At 46.7% G+C, this 19,244-nt stretch overlaps 1 protein-coding gene across 1 annotated transcript; it reads left to right on the top strand.

Moving 5' to 3' along the window:
* The first annotated feature begins 12,649 nt into the window (after window positions 1-12,649).
* LOC132583536 (olfactory receptor 2AP1-like) lies at window positions 12,650-18,013 on the top strand. Its single transcript, XM_060255163.1, has 4 exons — window positions 12,650-13,562; window positions 14,362-14,421; window positions 14,986-15,101; window positions 17,924-18,013. Exons 1-4 carry the CDS (start codon window positions 12,650-12,652, stop codon window positions 18,011-18,013), a joined length of 1,179 nt encoding a protein of 392 aa, XP_060111146.1.
* Window positions 18,014-19,244: the final 1,231 nt, after the last annotated feature.

Here is a 19,244-nt window from a genome sequence, read left to right as displayed (position 1 = left end):
GCGGAGTGCAGGGTCCAGGGCCAAATGTCGATGGTTGTGCCCAGTCATGTAAATGCGCCAGATAGTTCTAAGAAGTTGCAGGCTCCAGGTGCAAAAAAGGTCTCGTGGTTGGGGCTTATTCGTTGTATCTCGCGCAGGCTGGTGAGCCCGTGGTGGGTGGAAGCCCCCCTCGTACTCCCCGCCGCGCCGTAAAGCCCCTCCTGTGTTGCCTGTAGGGACAACCAATTCGTATGGAGCCCTATAATGCCTGTACGGCCAGTTGTTGATTTCAGGCAAAAGCACCCGGGTCACCTGCATCAGGCGCTTTCTTGGGCGTCGGCCCCTTCGTTGCTCTGAGACTCCTCCCGTCGCTCCTGTTCTGCAAGCGTCAGGGGTCTCTCACAGCCTTCCCGGCTCGCCGCTACTCCTCCGTCACTCCACTTCGCAAGCACAGGGGGGAGGGGGTCTCTTGTACTCGCCCCGCTCTCCACTCCACTCCGTCTGTCTCGCTCTCCCAGCGCTCGTCCCCGCTCAGACGCTCAGACGCCGGGTCACCAGGCCGCCGGACCACGATGTCGATTTTGGTCCCGGCCCGGGCGTCCACGTCGTTGCCGCGATCGGCTGCAGTCCACTCCGCCGCCTCGATTGTACTCGCGGTCAGGTAGGCCGCGCGGTTCGCGCCCGGTTTGTTGTTTGTTGTTGTTACCGGGAGCGTCGGCGGCGGCGGTGATAGCCCTCTGCTGTCTCCGATGTCTCGTTCCTCGCCAACATCAGATGCCAGCCTGTCAGGGGGTTTTCGAAGGTGGCAGATGGATAAGAACCTGATACTCGGGAGCTCTAGCACCTGAGCTCCTTCCTAGGTCGCCTTCCTAGGTCGCCATCTTGCATAGGCTTCTTCACATAATCAAATGCTCTGGAATTCGCAGGCGGTCAGTGTGCGGCTGTCGAAAGCGCCTTCCCAAGTTCCCTGTGTGCTCCAGCTGCCTCAGCTCCAAGATGTACCTGTAGGGCCGGCCTACAGGGAAGGCTTGGCACCAATCAGTTATCATGTCACCAGGGCTGGGTGGCTGGTCCCAGGAAGACACAGCCACCTGCAGCCATGTGAGTGGTCCCTGGGGAGGTACTCTGGGAGTCTGATGCCTGTAGCTTAACCAGGTCCACACTGTAGTGTCTCAAAATGGCACAGGACAACTCCCCCAAAAACAGTTGCCTGGAGACATCTTGCTTGGTGGTCTGCTACTTGGATCCCCCCAAATCTGACATGCATGTAACATGTGGACCCAAGTGGAGGGTCACCCCAAAGAGGAATTGTGTCGTTGAAGGCCTCTAGCTCTCCCAGGTCAGTTTTTGTCACTCCTGAACCAGCAGAGGTGACATCCCTTTGAAAAGCATTGCACAGAATGATCTGTGTGGGGCTTTTTAAAAACCAGACCAGTTCGCAAACTGGTTCGCAAACCAAGCTGTGGTTCAGTTTGCGAACTGGTCCGGTAACCGGTCCAGTTCTGTTCATGGACTGAACCAGCATTTTCTGGTCTGTGCCCATCCCTAGGCATGAATATAGTCTCCTAGAATAAGGAACTGCTTTATCGTTCCCTTCTAACATTGCCAAGGGTGAGGATATACTTCTTGCTAGCGTGAATGGCCTCCTGGTGTTATAAGATTCAAGGAAGTATAAGTGTCCAAAAGGCACCACAATATATCTTTTGTTCATAGGAGAGATATAGTCTGGAGATCTGAGGCTTTCCACTTGCCTTTCATTATCAATCACTCTCTGTGTAATTAAAGATTTAGCCCACTCTACCCCAAGATCTAAAAGAGCCTGGAGAGATAGACCTAAAATTTTTAATAACTTTCAAGACTTCCTTTTGTCAACTAGATTGAAACTGATCTTGGAGACCAGAAGTCATCATGACTTTCAGGCATGCATGCAGATGCACATAAATACAACACAGAAAATACCCCATAACATTAATCTTTTTGTTTGTTTTCTATTTCCCTTTTTTCAACAGGATCTGACTATCAGATGTCCTGATGTTAGGAAATGAGACAGGGATAACAGAAATTATCCTTCTAGGATTTCAAGATTTGACTGACTTTCAGATTCTTCTTTTCCTAACATTTCTCGTGATTTACATTGTGGCCATAACTGGAAACATTCTTATATTGGTGCTGGTAATCTTTGAGCAGCACCTGCATAATCCCATGTACTTCTTCTTGGGGAACATCTCCTTCCTGGATTTTTGCTATACTTCCAGTATATTTCCGAGGATGCTCTCAGATCTGCTGACTGGGAACAAAGTGATTTCTTTCAGCGGCTGCTTAACACAGTGGTACACCGGTTGTAGTTTGATATTTTCAGAAAGCTGTTTACTCTGTGCCATGTCATATGATAGGTATTTGGCAATTTGCAAACCACTACACTATGCAACCATGATGAAGACCCAGACTTGTGTCCAGTTAGCAGCTACATCTTGGATCAATGGTTTTATGTTTCTTTTGCCCTTACTCATTCTGATGTTGCAATTAAATTATTGTGGCCCCAATGTAATTGATAATTACTTCTGTGACTATTTCCCAATCCTAGAGCTCTCTTGCAGTGATACCAGTACGTTGAAACTGTTGGGTTATATTTTGGATGCCATGTTTCTTGTTTGTCCATTTCTTCTCACTGTGATATCCTATGTATACGTTATCACTGCCATCTTCAAAATTCCCTCCACTACTGGGAGACAAAAGGTCTTTTCTACCTGTTCCTCTCACATAACTGTCATTTCTATTTTTATGGGTCTTTAATTGTTGTGTATATGCTGCCAAAGACTGAAGGAGAGACAGGTACAGGAAAATTTTCCTCTCTCCTATATATTGCGCTGCCCCCTCTGCTCAACCCTTTCATATACAGCCTAAGAAACCAGGAGGTCAGAGATGCTTTACGAAATATTACTGGGAGGATTATGCATAAGAAATTCATTCCATAAAGCTAATGAATTTTTAAAATGTGTATCCTTATTTATCTCAAGTACATTGCTTCCAAAGCAATGTTTTCAAAACGCTGACACAGCTGAGCTGAAATATATCAAACACGTACTGTGTGTTTTAAGTTGCGAAAACCCTAAACCAAGTATTTTCTTTATGGAATAAATTCAGTAGTTATTTTATTATTCCTGTGTAAATATTCTGTTTGTAAGCAGGCAGACCCTCTCCTCTTAATGAGGGATAGTTTACATGCAAGCATTCTTCTTTTAATCGCACCCCAGAGTCACTCATAACCATTCAATCTGATCAGAAAGAAGCTGGGCTGGCAGGCCTCATAGACATATCTGGGCAGCGAATCTTGAAGGTGTAATGTCATGGGGCCTGACTCTGGTGCAAACTCTTCTCCACCCTAAAGTAAGCGTAAGTGGATAACAAAGAACTTCCAAAGCCTGACTGCCTCATCCCATTACTAACCTCATTCACCTGGACTTAATCCCATCCCATCAGCCTCATTACCTCACCTCACCTTCCCACCTTTGCCTGACTAGCAACGCCTAACACTGATAGTTTTCCCAACCAAAATAATAACTGGGTCATCAAGTAGCATTTGGAATAGTTTAACCAAACACCCAGCAGAAGCCATAGCTTTGCCCTTCTTGATGAAACAATCAGAACTTTGCCCAAATCATTGCTCATTTCCATAAAGTTTTCAAGAGTATTGTTTTGGGGTGCCCACATCATCCTGCCACAGGGGAGAAATTTTACTATTACTAGGTTGACTAGAGATATGTGTATGTTCTCTTGGATGCAGACCTCATGCCCAAAACACATGTCATTTCATCTTCAACAGATCTCACTTTCTTCTAGATAGAGAAATATCACCCACCCTCATGATTATCCTTGCTACTTCCTTTTTATCATTGTTAGCCTTGTATGTTTGCTTCTCCGTGTTCTCTTGTGTATGTTTTCCTCTTCTTTTCTTCTTTAAATAAAATATTTATCTATTTCACTTGGACTGGCTCATTTCAAGAGTTCTCTAAGGGGATGATCCCCATAAATGCTGATGCATATTTCACTAGCTATCCCCTCCCACAAACTCTGTCTCCTTCACTAATTTCCCCAAATTAAAAGGAGAATGCCCACTTTGGGTAATATGTTATTGCTATATATCTGACTCTCTTCCCCATATTACATAATCAGTAGTTAGCTATCTTTGAGTTGCTATGACGATCAGGGATCTCAAGGTTAGATCTCTTACTGGGTGACTTATTGTATTTCCAATCTAAAGAAGCATTCCAATCTGTATTAATGGTCTTATCTCTTTATGTATGCCAATCTCTTTATGTATGCCACCTGGTCCAATCTTTTTGAACCCTGGAAGGTGTTTCGAGGAGGCACTGAATGCTATGCTGCAAATTTGGTGCCTCTACTTCAAAAAACAGCCCCCCAGAGCCCCAGATACCCACAGATGAATTCTCCATTATACCCTATGTAGATTGGTCTCCATAGGGTTCTATAGAGTGCCCAGCAGACATTTTCCTCCCCACCCCCACTTTGTGATGACCCTGAAGTAGAGGAAGGGCCTCCAAACTGGGGAATCCCCTGGCCCACCTGTGGATGGCAACCCTAAAATGGAGGGAGCCCCTTGTCAAAATGTGCCCGTGAAGCAACTGTTAGGAAATCAATCTCTTGAGCTAGGGGAAACAGAAGTGGCCTTATTTCAGTCAGGACTTTTTTTGTAGCAGAAACTCCTTTGCATATTAGGCCATTTGTAATTAAGTATTCCACCTTTTTAAGACTTTTCTTCTTGGCCAGAAATAATGCCTTAACTCTTAATGAATTATTTGGTAGATTCTCATAGAGGCCAACTGAACAGGGACTTGGCTCATGTGGAAATGTGAAGAGGGAAACACATCCATTTTTATTGAGTTGTGAATTATATTCTCCCATAAGATTTTTTATTTCTCCATTGATTTCACATTTTCCTGAACATTCACATGATTACTGTAATGTACTGAGTTACTAGACTTGTAGAAGGCAACATGCTTTATTGGTGAGTACATCACAAAGAGAACATGGCGGGTCCGGGTCCCCGATTATATACATCTTCTGGAACAACCCTCTTACCTGGCCAGGTCCAATCCTGGCCAGTTAAACTTCCTGCCACAGATCTTCATAGGCAAAGCATATTTATGTCTTTACATCTGATGACCTGCAGTCTCCCACTGGTCACCTCTGCATGCACGCACACGTGCTGTGTTGTGAATTCAGGGACCGAATTGCAAGACACAACAGTCCTCTCTCCCTAGTTCAAGAAACATAGTCTTTCAAGTAAGCCGGTGCCCTTAGTTCCCCACTCGACCTCCTAGGTTTTATCTGGGGAACAGGAGCGGCTGCTGTGGCTGCGGGGGCCACTGGTTCCTTGTTGTGGCGTGAAGCAAGAAGAGTGCTGTCCGATACCTGCAGCTGCTCCAAGGCCTCTCCTTGCCCCCCCCACGGGAGAGGGGTCACTCCAGCCGCTGCTGGGCTCCTCCGCCTGCAGAGCCAGCATGGCCGGCACTGGCTATGTGGCTTCTGGTGGCGTTACCACTATTACCCCACTACCTGCTCCCCCGGTCTCTGCCTGTTCTTCCGGCAGGGTGCGGCGGTACAGCTGATCAATGTGCCTCCTAAGGATCCAGCCCCGCTCTGATGAGACCTCGTAAGAGCAGGACCGAGTGATCCACAGCACCTGGGCTGGTAACCACTCCCGCCCACTTGCAAAGTTCTTCATGTAGACCGGATCCCCTGGAAAGAACCCCCTAGTGGCTTCTCTTGTTTCGGGGGAGCTGCAGAGGTCCAGGGCCCGGTCTGGATGCAACATATCTAGCCTAGTGGTCAACTTCCTCCCCATGAGCAGCTCTGCCGGGCTTAAACCAGTGGTTGGGTTGGGGGTGATTCGGTTCCCAAATAGGAAGGCTGCCAGGCAGTGGTCCCAATCCCCCTGTACTATGCGACCCAGGGCCTGCTTGGTGGTGTGCACCATGCACTCTCCTTGGCCGTTGGTGGCTGGAAGGGAGCGGACTGTATGTGCTGGATGAGGTACTTATTCAGGAAGTCCCAGGAGGTAAAAGTGGTCCCGTTGTCCATGACTAAGGTCTCAGGGATCCCATGGGTGCAAAAGACCCTCCGTAGGGCTCTGGCCATGGTGGAGGTTGAAGCTACAAGAATCACCTCCAACCACTTCGTGTAGGCGTCCACCAGGATAAAGAATATTTAGCCCTGGTATAGCCCTACGAAGTCTAGGTGTAGCCAGGACCACGGCACATGATTGGACTCCCAGTGGTGGATGGGGGTGCTGGGCGGATCTGGCCTTGAATTTTGGCAGGGTAGGCACCTTCTAACCCACCCTTTTATCTCTTCGTCCATCCCCAGCCACCATACATAACTACGTGCCAGGGCCTTCATACGCACTATCCCCGGGTGCGTCTCGTGCAAGGCTTCGAGCACTTGCTTCCAAAATGGGGGAGGGGAACCACCACCCTGCTACCCCAGAGAATGCACCCCTTGTGTATGGACAGTTCTTCCCAGCGGGATGCAGATGCTCTGAAGTCAGCATCCAGTTTGCCCGTGGGCCATCCCCTTCCCACCAAGTCAAAAACGCGTGCAAGGATGCAGTCTCTGCCCATGGCCTGAGCTACCTCAGTGGCATGGAGAGGCCTCTCTGGTAGAGTCTCCAGTAGCATCATGTGGTGGGCAGAGGCCAGGTCGGGGTCCATCGAGGGTAGCGGAAGGTGGCTGAGGGCGTCTGCGTGTCCCATTGCTTTACTGGGGCAGTGGACTAGCTTATATGTGTACGAGTTGAGGAACTGGTTCCACCTCAGGATGCGCTATGACAGGATTTGTGGTGTCTGGCGGTCCAGGGCATCTGTGGCAATCATGAAACACCTGCCGTAGAGGTAGTTATTGAATTTGTACACACCCGCCACTATTGCCAACGCCTCCTTGTCTATTTGGGCATAGTTTCGCTCCGCGGGGGTCAGGGTCTGAGAGTAATAGGCCACGGGGACTTCCCTCCTGTCCGAAGGTGGTGCCCCAGGACAGTCCCCACCCCATACCAGGAAGCGTCGCAGGCTAGAATCACTGGAAGGGACTCATCAAAATGGTGGAGCACTGCATTGGAAACCAGGATGTCCTTGACCGCCTGAAAAGTGGCAGCCTGCTTTTTTCCCCAGACCCATGGGCATGTTTATCGAGGAACCTATGTAGGGGTTCTGCAAGGGCAGCTTTGTGGGGCAAGAAGGAATGATAAAAGTTCAAGAGTCCCATGAAACTTTGCGGCTCCGCCTTGCACGTGGGGGCCGGGGCGTGGACTATAGCCCTGATCTTGTCTGCCGTAGGGCGTATTTCCACGGCATCTACTGTGAACCCCAAGAACTTCACCCTTGGCACCCCGAGAGAGCTCTTCTCTTGCTTCACCTTAAGTCCCGCCATCTGAAAGTGGCGAAGTACCTCTCACAGACGTCAGCTGAACTCCTCGGCATCTGGGGCAGCGATCAAAACGTCATCGAAAAAAGGCTGTACTCCAGGAATCCCTTTAAGGAGAGAGTCCATTATGCTCTGAAAGAGTCCCAGAGCCACACTAACCCCAAATTGCAATCGCCGCACCCTGAAAGCTCCCCTGTGCATCACTATTGTTTGAGCCTCAGCTGTCTCGGCATCCACTGGGAGCTGCTGGTATACTTGGGCCAGGTCCAGCTTCCCAAAAACCTTAGAGCCGGCTAAGGATGCGAGAACGTGGCTGACCACTAGGACGGGGTTTGGGTTGTCCTAGAGTGCTTTATTTATTGTGCATTTATAGTCTGCGCATGTACACATGTCCCCATTTGGCTTCACGGAAGTGACTATGGGGGTCTCCCATGCCGAGTAGGATACCGGCTCTAGCACTCCCTGGGCCACAAGGCGGTCCAGCTCTGCTTCTATTTTTGGTTTTAGAGCGAACGGAACTCGCCTGGCCTTCAGCCTTATTGGAGGTCAAGCTGTAAGGTGATGGGAGGCCCCTTGTAGCACCCCAGGGACCCATCAAATACCTCTGGGAACTCCTGGCACACATTTTCAAAATTGTGCATTTGTATCTGCTGCACCCCAACTATTTGTATGTCCAGACGTCTGAACCAGGCCAGCCCCAGTAATGTGGTGAGCTGGCGCTTGACCATAAGTATGTCCAATGCACCCTTAAAGTTCTTGAACTCTACCCTCACAGTGGCCCATCCCAGAATCCGTACGGGGTTTTTCTGGAAGTCTCACAGGATGACATCAGCAAGCCGCAACAGGGGCCTGCCGTGGGGGCAGAGATTTCTTAGGGACTCCTCCGAGATTATGGAGATGGAGGATCCCAGCTCCATTAGGCAGGGAGCACCCTTGATTTGGACTGACACCTTGACCTTATCCGGGGTGGCTAGGAGCAAATTCATTATCTGCTTGTAGATGCGGTCATGTGAGCATCAATTGAGTCGTGATGAGTGGATTGGCACCTGTGGTTGGTCTTGGCCCATGATGCGGCCCATTTTTCTGCAGTTCCTACAGTCAACGTTGCGATAGGGACAGTCCCGTCGCTCACATGGGTCTCCACAGCTGGCACACTTTGTGCTGGTGGATCTCTCTGTAGCTCGTGGCCGGGTGAAAGATTTCGGCCCATTTCCTGGTTGGCGGCGAAGCTGGTGTGCCTCTTCCTCCTCAGGGTCACCTGACACTGTCTCCTCCTGGTGGATGGCTTTTGCTTGAGGGCTGGAGTGAGCCTTGGTGGCTCTCTCGAATGCAGTGGCTTCATTGAAGGTGAGTTGGAGGGTCAGCTCTTCCTTTGTGAAAAGCTTTTGCTATAGCCTTTCGTCCCGGAGGCCCCAGACAAATCAATCCCTCAGGGCTTCCTTCAGCTTGTCGAAGCTGCAGTTTCCCGCGATTTGGTGGAGAGTGGCCAGGTAGATGGTGGACGTCTCTCCCACCCCTTGATCTCTCTTGTGGAACAGGAATCGGCAGGCAATGATGGATGGCTGGGGCAAGAAATGAAGTCAGGAGTTTGACTACCTCCTCGTACGTTTTCGCGGTGACCTTCGCGGGGGCCAAGAGACCTTTGGCAATCTCGAATGTGGCATCCCCACAGACACTCAGGAGCATGTCTCACTTCTGACTGTCGTCCATAATCACATTCACACATAGTCAACACGCTCTGCATAGGTCTCCCACCTTTCGGGTTTGGCAAGGTTGAACTCTGCGATGTGGCCCGTCAGTCCGCTCAGGGTTGCCATGGCGGTGGGTGCTTCTGCCTCTCTGGGCTGCGTGCCTTCTTAGTCTCTGGCTAGGTCGGCGATTTCCTGATGGGGAAACTACCTGGCTAGGATCCCATCCTCGTTACCAGTATAATGTACTGAGTTACTAGACTTGTAGAAGTCAACATGCTTTATTGTCGAGTACATCACAAAGAGAACATGGCAGGGCCGAATCCCCGATTATATACATATTCCGGAACAACCCTCTTAACTGGCCAGTTAAACTTCCCGCCACAAATCTTCATAGGCGAAGCGTATTTACATCCTTACAACTGGTGATCTGCGGTCTCCCACTGGTCACCTCTGCGCGCACGCTCTGTGTTGTGAATTCAGGGACCGAATTGCAAGACACAACAATTACTATTTATTATATTTGCTATCTAGGCTGTTACCCTATCTGTAGCTTCTTATGTAACTGCTGCCTTGAAGATTTGTACAAACGTATAATTAATTGACACACAAATGCTTATTTGTATACAAGTGCTCTTTTTTGCACTGGAATACTTACTGGAATTTCAAAATGTCATTCAAAATCAAGGGCTAAGTTTACAAGGAGAACAGCGCTGTAATAAAATAGAATTGTTTATTGGGACGTTTTAATACAAGGATAAGGGGTATAGTTTATGTACTGTTTATTGCATGCATTGTTAAAATTTGAAATATGCTGGATTCTGAGTAGGAAAGTGAGAGCATAAAGAAAGTGAACAAATCAGCATCACATTTCTCTTTTTCCTCTTCTCCAGCAATGTTTCATTTATAGAGAACCTGTTGGGTTGGTTGGCACTGGATTTCTCTTTAGGTGACATTTTCATGGTTGGCAGGGCTGTTTTTGAAGAAAAAGACCAGCAGGAACTCATTTGCATATTAGGCCACATCACCTGACACCAAGCCATCCAAAATTGTGTTACTGCTCAAAAAAAGCCCTGATGGTTGGTAAAAAAAAAAAGATTCAAAACATACTTCTCTCTTCTTCTTCTCTCTAAGACATTAATACCTCTTTTGAAAAATTATTAGTTTCCCAGAGGGAAGAAGAGTTTGGGTGAACAGTCAAACAAAATCCATATCCTAGGAGACATAACATTTTCATATTCATTGTCTGCATTCCCCTGAGTTTTATTCATAGTCTATGACTTTAGCAGAACACTTCTATGAGAACTACATTTTAATGGGGGGAGGATATGGGTTTCTTTTACTTAAATACACCAAAAGAGAGGCTCACTAAATGTTTTCTTCTACACCTACACATCCCAAATAAAAAGGGGAATGGATCTATTAAGACTTTCGGCATTGAATAAGTTTCTCTGAAAGGTAACTATTTGTTATTTCACCATCTTTTTTCCTTAATATGTTTCTGTTTTGTCAGGAGTTTTTTTTTCCCCTTGATAAAAGGAACAACTATTTCAAATTAGGAGACCAGTTTTTAAAATAAAGAAAGCCCATTAAATTAAATAGACTTATAAGTTAATATTTCTGGGTCAGACTTTTGCCCATGTCAAGAGAAACAGAAATACTTGATCAACCTCTCAAAAGTATTAATGCATTCTCATTTTGACTAGTAATTATATTGAGAACTGAATGTTGGTTCCTTTGAAAGAAGAGAAAGATGAGACCAAATGAGAATGGCAGGAAAGATGGCAGGGCATGCAAGAATAATTTCTTTTAGATGTGAAGTTAAAATGATGGCAAACATTCTATTTAATTCACACTGGAGGAGGAAAGTGGTATAGTAAATAAAAGCACAGAGTGGAGAATTGGGGTCAAGCCCCTGCTAGGGTTACATACAAATCAGTTTCCTTGGAAAAACTGCCAGGCTCAGAGTTTAGGCTATGTAGACTTACATCTCTATTGAGTTCACACTCCTCCTCAAAACAATCTAGCCCCAGGTGTCATCACCCAAACTTCCAGGAATTTCCCAACCTAGAACTGGCAACCCTAGATCCTGCTCCATTAGGAAGCTCATTCTTTCAGTTTAAACCATCTTTGAAGGTTATTGTAGTGATATAACTGAATTCCATTTGTGATAATTTGCTAATGAGATATTCCAAGAGAGTAGAGTAGATAACTCTTCTTATAATCTTATGTATTACCATGAATTGATGTTTATGGGCTTAATGAGTACACTGAAAGGGATGTGAGGGAGAGATCTTATTTGCCAAACATTACTCTTTTCTGATTTTCTCAAGCTGAGGGCTACCATCTTCCAAGTAGGGCATCATGTTCTCCTTGAATTACAGCTGATCTCCAGATTACATAGATCAGTTTTGCTGGCAACTTCAGAAGTTAGGCATCACATCCTTGTTGAGCTCTCTTCCCTCTCCAAAGTCCACCCTCCCCAGGCACAAGCCACTAATCTCCAGGAATTTCCTAAATCAGAATTGGCCAATTTATGAGGTAAACCTAATCTCTAGGTTTTCTCCATGAACCTGGACCTCTTTCTTAAACTGTAGGCTCAGACTCCAGCTCTCTTACTGCAGATTTAGGCTGCCTGCCTTTCCCTAGTAGAGCAAGTTGCATTTCCCCCCTTCCTCCTGGACAGGAAAGCCTTCATCTCTTATTCCTAGAAAGGTCTGTCCTCCTTAGATTATGGAGACTCGGCCTTGCCAGCTGCCCTTTTCCTAGACTTAATAATACCAATCAGACAATTCTCATTCCTCTTGGCCCACCATTAACAACTCCAGGTGACACTTGGAGAGAGCTGGGTTTGGCAAAGGACCTAAGTAAGGAATAACATCATAGAATTTACCCCCCAAACAGACATTCCACCTCACTCACCCTGCAAGGGAACTGATTTCTATTGTTTCCCAGGCCAGAGTAGGCAGCCCATAGCAAAGACCACAGTAAAGACCAATACTGGCACTGCCATGGAACTCACTGATGTCCTTGAAGCAGCCACTTCAAGTTCTGTTAGCCTAGCCTTCTAACATAAACACATTGGGAGTAAGAGATTAATGTATATTACCCTAAATTATTCACAGAACGACTGAGATGAAAAAAACATTAAATTGAATAAATAGATAATATCCTGTTCCCCTCTTTCTCCTAGGTAACATCATACAACCTGAAGATTCAACTGCAAAGATAATTACATTGTGCCCATCTCAGAAATCTAGTGTACTTCTGGCTTCCTTTACTGTCTTCTATGCCAACACAGTGGATGTTCTGGGTTTATAAGCACAACAGCTGGAGAATGTGGTCAGGAAGATAAATTACAAAGGTTGCATGAAACTAACATCTATGTCTGCTAAATTCTATGTCTACATCTGCCAGATCCTGTTTATCATCCTCCTCTCACATTGACCAGACCACCACAAGGAAGCAGATATCACTCTTGCAATAATTCTAGTTATTATATATATCTTTTCAGTCATACTTGATTTTGTTTCATTTATATAATGTATGAAAACCAGACTATAATTACAGAATTCATCCTCCTGGGATTTGGGGATATTTATAGTTTTCAGATTCTTCTCTTCCCACCATTTCTAGTCATTTATATTGTAACTGTGATGGGAAATACTCTCATCTTTGGCCTTGTTGTATTTGATAGACACCTGTATACTCCCATGTACTTCTTTCTGGGTAACCTCTCCTTCTTAGAGGCTTGCTACTCCTCCACTCTATTTCCAAGGATGCTTCTGGCTTTCTTGACTGGGAACAGAATGATTTCCTTTGATAGCTGCCTCATCCAATGGTACATCTATTGTTCCTTGGAAGTTACAGAATGCTGTTTGCTGTGTGCGATGTCTTATGACAGGTATCTAGCAATCTGTAAACCACTTCATTATGCAATAACCATGACTTCCCAGACTTGTATCCAATTAGCAGCTGCAGCTTGGATTAATGGCTTTTTCATTTGCTTAATATTACTCATCATGATGTTGCAGTTAACGTTTTGTGGCCCTAATGAAATGGATCATTATTTTTGTGACTATTTTCCAATACTAAAAGTCTCCTGCAGTGATACTAGTTTGATTAAAATGGTCGGTACTGTTGTGGCAGCCGTTTTTACACTCCCTCCTTTTCTTCTAACCTTGACATCCTATGTATACATCATAGCAACCATGTTGAAAATCCCCTCCTCCACAGGGAGGAAGAAGGCCTTTTCCACTTGCTCCTCTCACTTGGTTGTGGTTTCTATTTTCTATGGGTCACTAATGATTGCATATATGGTACCAGAGCAAGAATTAAAGAGAAACATGGGGAAGTTTCCATCTCTCCTGTACACAGTGCTGCCCCCTTTGCTTAACCCTTTCATATATAGCCTGAGAAACAAAGAGGTAAAGGATGCACTAAGAAATATTGTTGGTAAGTTCTGCCATACAAAGCAAGTTAGATCAAACTTGCTACCACAAGTCCTATTCAGATGTTACAATGAAGACGTCTAAATTCTGACTGTACATGCATCCTTTTTTTTTTTTGCAAGAATGAGCCAAATTGTGTTTACTTGACAAATGAAAAAAGGACAAGCAGCCAGATAAATGTAGGGTTTCCATCACATAGTCAGCTGTACTTGCATTCACTGTAACATAATAATTACTCAATAGACATGGAACAATAAAAGGTACATTGTGAAGATATAGTATGCACATTCACTTTAACTCGTAAACAGGGCTAAAAGTAATGTGTAACAAAATGGAGCAATCACTTCCCTCTGCATTTTTTACTTTGTGGAAAGATCTTTTAAAGAATGTTTTGTGTACTAATTAATGCATTTAACTGTAGTTTTGTTCAAATATATCTTTTTGCTACTAGGTTAATTTCAGAATAAGTATAATTCACTTATTAAAATATATAAACAGATTCCTCTGTTCCTCTTCCCTAGAGTCTGTTCCTCTTCCCCAGAGTCCTCTGTCTCTCTAGGAGTTTCAGACTTGGCCACCAGATTCAGGATGATGGTGGGACTTGCTATCCCAAACATGAATCAGAATATCCTGGTTCATGTTATCTTCATCAACAAGAAAAGCCACTGACATCATAATGAAACATACTCCATAAAATGTATGACTGGGCAGCTAGTCAATTTACTAGTTTTTGGGAAGTGGCAGGGCTACCTGATGCCTGGCCTGCACCGGTGGACGATCTGATGCAATTTTGTGTTTGGCAGAAGGGGAGGGCTTCTCGGTGAAATCCATCAAGAGGCAGATGGCAGCGCTGTCCTTCCTTAGTAAGGCTTGGGGGCATGAGGAATTTACAAAGGATTTCCGTATTTTGAAAATGTTGGAGGGTTGGTCCCGGGAGGCTGGGCACTGGTTAGATCACAGGCAACCGATTTCCCCAGCTATTCTTCAAGGGTTACATGCCACTTGGGCATTGGTTTGTTCCTCAGTTTTTGAGGAGGCGCTGTTTCATGCAGCTGCATTGACATTTTTTTGGGTGTCTTGCGGGTGTCTGAGCTAGTGGCGCTCTCCTGTAATGATTCTTCAGCAAGGGCTCTTCGGGTTGGGGATGTCAAATTTTCTGAGGGTCAGGTGGTGCTACGTGTCCATCAGTCAAAGATTGATCAGAGGCAGTTTGGTTGCACAGTCACCTTGGGATCTTGCTCGGAGAGGAAGTTGTGCCCGGTTGCTGCTCTCGGGCATTATGTGGAATTGTGAGGGGTGGCGGATGGTCCTCTGTTTCACCATAACGACACAACCCCCTTGAATAAATATCAATTTTGGACCGTTACTAGCCAGGTATTGGCGAGGTTAGGTCTTGGGGGTGTGAAATTTGGCACTCATTCCTTTAGGATTTGAGTTGCATCTACAGCCGCAGCTAAGAGTTATGGGGGTGAGGCCATTCGTCGTGTGGGACGTTGGAAGTCTGGGACCTATCGAGCCTATGTACGACCATTGCGGCCTTGAGGTGAATTTCCCTCTATAGCAGCCCTTCCCTCCAAGTTGGTTTTAAGAACACTGTTCAGTTATGTTGGTCAAAAGTTCTAATGGTCTTTCTTTTCTAGGTGCTGTGGCCAGTGTTGAAAGGAGGAGGATCCTCATATGTGGCCACAGTATCATTTTTTGGGCGGCACATCAGGCCCGACAGACACTGGTGGGCTCGCAGCTGGGCCTGAGCAAAAGAGCCATCATTGAATGACAGGGACACTGGGGCATGAGGTGGAGAGGGCTCCTTCCACTTCTTTTCATGGAGAGAAGGGGCCCTCCACCGCATATTTTGGTGATACACCTGGGGGAGAATGATTTGGGCCTAATGAAGGGGAAGGCCCTTTCACTTCAGGCCCTGGCTGACATCACTTTGATTGGCGAAAGGTGGCCGGGCGTCCTTATCCTGTGGTTGGCCATGCTGCCACGCCAGGAATGGCGGGCAGCTTGAGACCCAGCAGGTTTGGAGCAAGCTTGCAAGAAGGCCAACAGGGCCTTGCAAATAGCCCTTGGGAGGGGGCTAGGAGCTTATGTGCTGCATCCATCCATTCAGGCTAGTCTCAAGGACTTGTACAGGCAGGACAGGGTCCATCTTTCAGTAAAGGGCAATGAGGCCTTTTTGGCTGATTTATGGCAAGGGCTGGTGCAGGCTCTAGCGGTTAGTATGGGCACAGTGGCCTAAGCTGAGGCTTGGCTCTGTCTGTGGCTGTTTACTGTTGAGAACATGTTTTGTGGGGTATTGGTGAGCTCCCGTGGCACCGCACTGTTGTGGTGAATGGCCTCCCTGGGGTGACGGTTAAGCTGTACAGCAAAGGTCGGTTCCCAGGAGCCTTGGGATCCCATCACATGGAGAGTTGCCCACATCCGAGGCTGCATGGCTTGGGGGAGGGTGGAGCTCAGGTGAGTGGTGATCACGTGGCCTGGCCGGCCGGGTCTGAGTCATTGGGTTGGCTCACACCCAGGGCTTTGGGGCTCGCCGAGATCCAGGCTTAGGAGGTGGTCTGGTACTGGGTCCTGGCTTGACCTGTCCCTACTGTTTTGCCCTTGCCATTGTGTTAAGTTGAATAAAGTGGCCCTTTAATCCATACCTGTGTCTGTCTCATTATTCCAACTGGGGAGAAAATTCGGCCCCCACCAAGAAGGATGGGAGGCAGTGGACTATTCCAGATCTGGGTGTGTGGGGGTGAGGTGCGGCCTTAAAAGGCCAGCCCCACCCCCAACTGCGCAGTTTGAAGCTGCTCTCGGCTCGCCCACCCATCATGCAGTACAGACAAAGGCTGGTCGCCTAGTTTAAAGCGGCCAGGTAGGAATTTTTTGCCCCAACATATTGGCTAGTTGGGGAGTGTTTTTGGCTACCCTGTACTGTTTGTAATGGGTGCTGGCAATTGGCTTGGGCGGTGCTGTTAAATAGCTTGGTCACTGGCTGTTTACTGTTGGAACATGCTTTGTGGGGAATTGGCAAGCTTCCATGGCACTGCACCATTGTGGCGAATGGCCTCCTCGGGGTGACCGTTAAGCTGTATGTTAAGCTCACCCAGATCCAGGTTAAGGAGGTGGTCTGGTACTGACCCCTGGCTTGACCTGTCCCCACTGTTTTGCCCTGGTAAGCCCAATCTTGTCAGATCTCAGAAGCTAAGCACGGCAAACCGTGAAAAGTACTTGGATTGGAGATCTTCTTTGACAATCAGGAACAGGAGGTAGAGGCAGGCTGCATCAAACCACTTCTCCAAATATCCTTCATACCCCAATAGGGGTCATCAGATGTCACTAAGACTTTCAGGCAGGCATGCACACACACACATATCACAAAAAATGCCAAAATAATTATTTTTGTTTGTTATGCATTTCACTGAGGACTGCCATTGGGGCCACCTTGGCTTGGATCCTCCCGTCTAAGTTTTGCATCTTGGGGGAGCTCCATTTGCTATACTGGCTGGTGGCAGGCTGCAGGGATGGCTCACCCCTAGGGCACAGGTGGCTCATTCAACATACGGCAAGGAGGTGATCTGGAGCAACCGCTGGCCTTAGCCTATTTCCATACTTTGGGTTTGCCCTTACCACAAAGAAGGTATAAACAGGTAATAAAGTAAAGCTTGTTTAAATCCAATATGGTGTTTGTCTATTTCTTCTGACTGGTGGATCAAATGAGGGTGTCAAGTCAACGGATTCAAGAATGAGTCAAAGTTGATACTAAGTTCCCATTTATTGATAACCGGTATTCTGGTGCAAGCCTCTAGCTTGCTAAGAATGAAACCAATACAGTGATACATGGGTTTTAAGGTACACTTCAAAACATTCCTACGGGGGGGGGGTTACAGGAGGAAACATTCACACACAACTACTAGATACTTCCTCAGACGATAGCTAGCAAATGCTCTTGAATTGTTATGCAAGGCTTCCTCCCACCTCAGGCCCTAAGAAGATGCCGGCTAGTTCCTTCACCCCAGTTACCAATCAAAATAAAAAAAGGGGGGAAGGGGAGTAACTAAGGTAGAACATTAGCAGCAGTGGATCCATTAAGATTTTAACAGGGCCTATTGCTTAGGCCATGATCCCCCAGTCTTAAGTCATTATTAGTCAGTCTTGACATACTGCCCCCCTAAGCTGACCCTCTCGGCCTCTGAAGGTGTTTAGATAGAAATTTCTTGATCAGATCAGGGGCTGACACATCTTTCTCTGCTACCCACTCATTTTCACTAAGAGGGAAATATCTCCGTCTAATTAGATAATACAGCTCCCCATGTTTAAGCTTTGAGTCCAAGATTTCCTGGATCTCATGGTGACTCTGGCTCCCCATCTGGATAGGTTGGGGTGCTTCCGGCCGAGGATGCCAAGGGGAACAACAAGAATCTTTCCGAAGAGGACTGCAATGGAAGACAGGGTGCACTTTACTAAACATCTTCGGCAACTCCAGTTCTACTGTCACTTTATTTATCACCCTCTTGATTTTAAAAGGGCCCAGGTATTTGTAAGCCAACTTTTTGGATGGTTGAGTGAGTGGAAGGTTTTTTGTAGACACAAACACCGAGTTTCCTACTTTGAAATCCCAGGCATGGACATGGCTTTTGTCGTATTGCTTTTTGTAAGCTTCTTTGGCAACTTCCAAGTTCTCCTGTATTTCCTTCCAACTCTTAGTCAGTGTGCCCCACCATTGATCAAAAGGGCTCACCTCTTTTTTTACTCCCCCCCCCTGGTAGTAGCGGGAGGGGCTTTCCCTCATACCCACTCATGGTCTGAAAGGGGGAGGCTTTGGTGGAGCTGTGGACACTGTTGTTATAGCAGTACTCTGCAAAGGGCAATAGATCCACCCAGTTGGATTGTTGATGGTTTATATATCACCTTAAGTACTGCTCTAGAAGCCCGTTCACATGCTCAGTCTGTCCATCCGTCTGTGGGTGGTAGGTGGAACTCAACCCCTGCTCCATATCCATCAGTTTACAGAACTCCCGCCAAAAGTTGGCAACAAATTGCGGGCCGCAGTCACTAATCACCTTGTCGGGAATTGAGTGTAGCTTGGCTACATGGTTGAAGAATAAATAAGCTAGCTTCTTTGCGGTGGGGAGTTGGGTACAGGGATTAAAGTGGGCTTGTTTGGAAAAAGTATCTACTACCACCAATATTACTGTTTTACCATGAGAGGGTGGTAATTCTACAATAAAGTCTATAGAGACTATCGACCAGGGTCTAGAGGCGGTCTGCAGCGGTTTGAGTAGCCCAGGGGGTTTCCCTCCCCTTCTTTTAGCCATTATGCAAATAGGGCAGGTAGACACAAATTCAGATACATTCTTTTTCATGGAGGGCCACCAAAACTGCCTGCTGACTAGAGGTAAGGTATTGATGTACCCAAAATGCCCAGCCAGTTTGTTGGAGTGACAGAACTGCAATACTTCTAATCTCATGGTCTTAGGAACATATAGTTTTTCTCCTTTGTACCATCCTCTCGTTTTTGGATTTCCCCTGGCCGTTCGTCCCCCTCCTTTTTGGTCTCTGCTGCCATTTTCTCCCTTCCCCACCCCTGTAATTGCCGCTTCTTTTGTGACCGTGTAGTTACAATGGTGGCCACTCGGGTGGGCGGAACTAACAAATGCACTATATCCTCCCTTTGACTATTGTGCTGGGGCAAGCG

The sequence above is a fragment of the Heteronotia binoei genome, chromosome 15 (assembly GCF_032191835.1).
Source record: "Heteronotia binoei isolate CCM8104 ecotype False Entrance Well chromosome 15, APGP_CSIRO_Hbin_v1, whole genome shotgun sequence".
In the NCBI taxonomy this organism is placed as follows: domain Eukaryota; kingdom Metazoa; phylum Chordata; class Lepidosauria; order Squamata; family Gekkonidae; genus Heteronotia; species Heteronotia binoei.
The sequence above is the reverse complement of the archived record's forward strand: the minus strand, read 5'-3'. Positions and strand labels throughout refer to the sequence as shown.

What these genes read in the sequence shown, in the direction of transcription:
- LOC132583536 (XM_060255163.1), top strand. Translation starts at nt 12,650, where the DNA reads ATGTATGAAAACCAGACTATAATTACAGAATTCATCCTCCTGGGATTT. An exon ending in TGCACTAAGAAATATTGTTG is followed by an intron (nt 13,563 to 14,361) that starts GTAAGTTCTGCC and finishes TGTGTTTGGCAG; the next exon opens with AAGGGGAGGGCTTCTCGGTG. An exon ending in GGCAGCGCTGTCCTTCCTTA is followed by an intron (nt 14,422 to 14,985) that starts GTAAGGCTTGGG and finishes TCATTCCTTTAG; the next exon opens with GATTTGAGTTGCATCTACAG.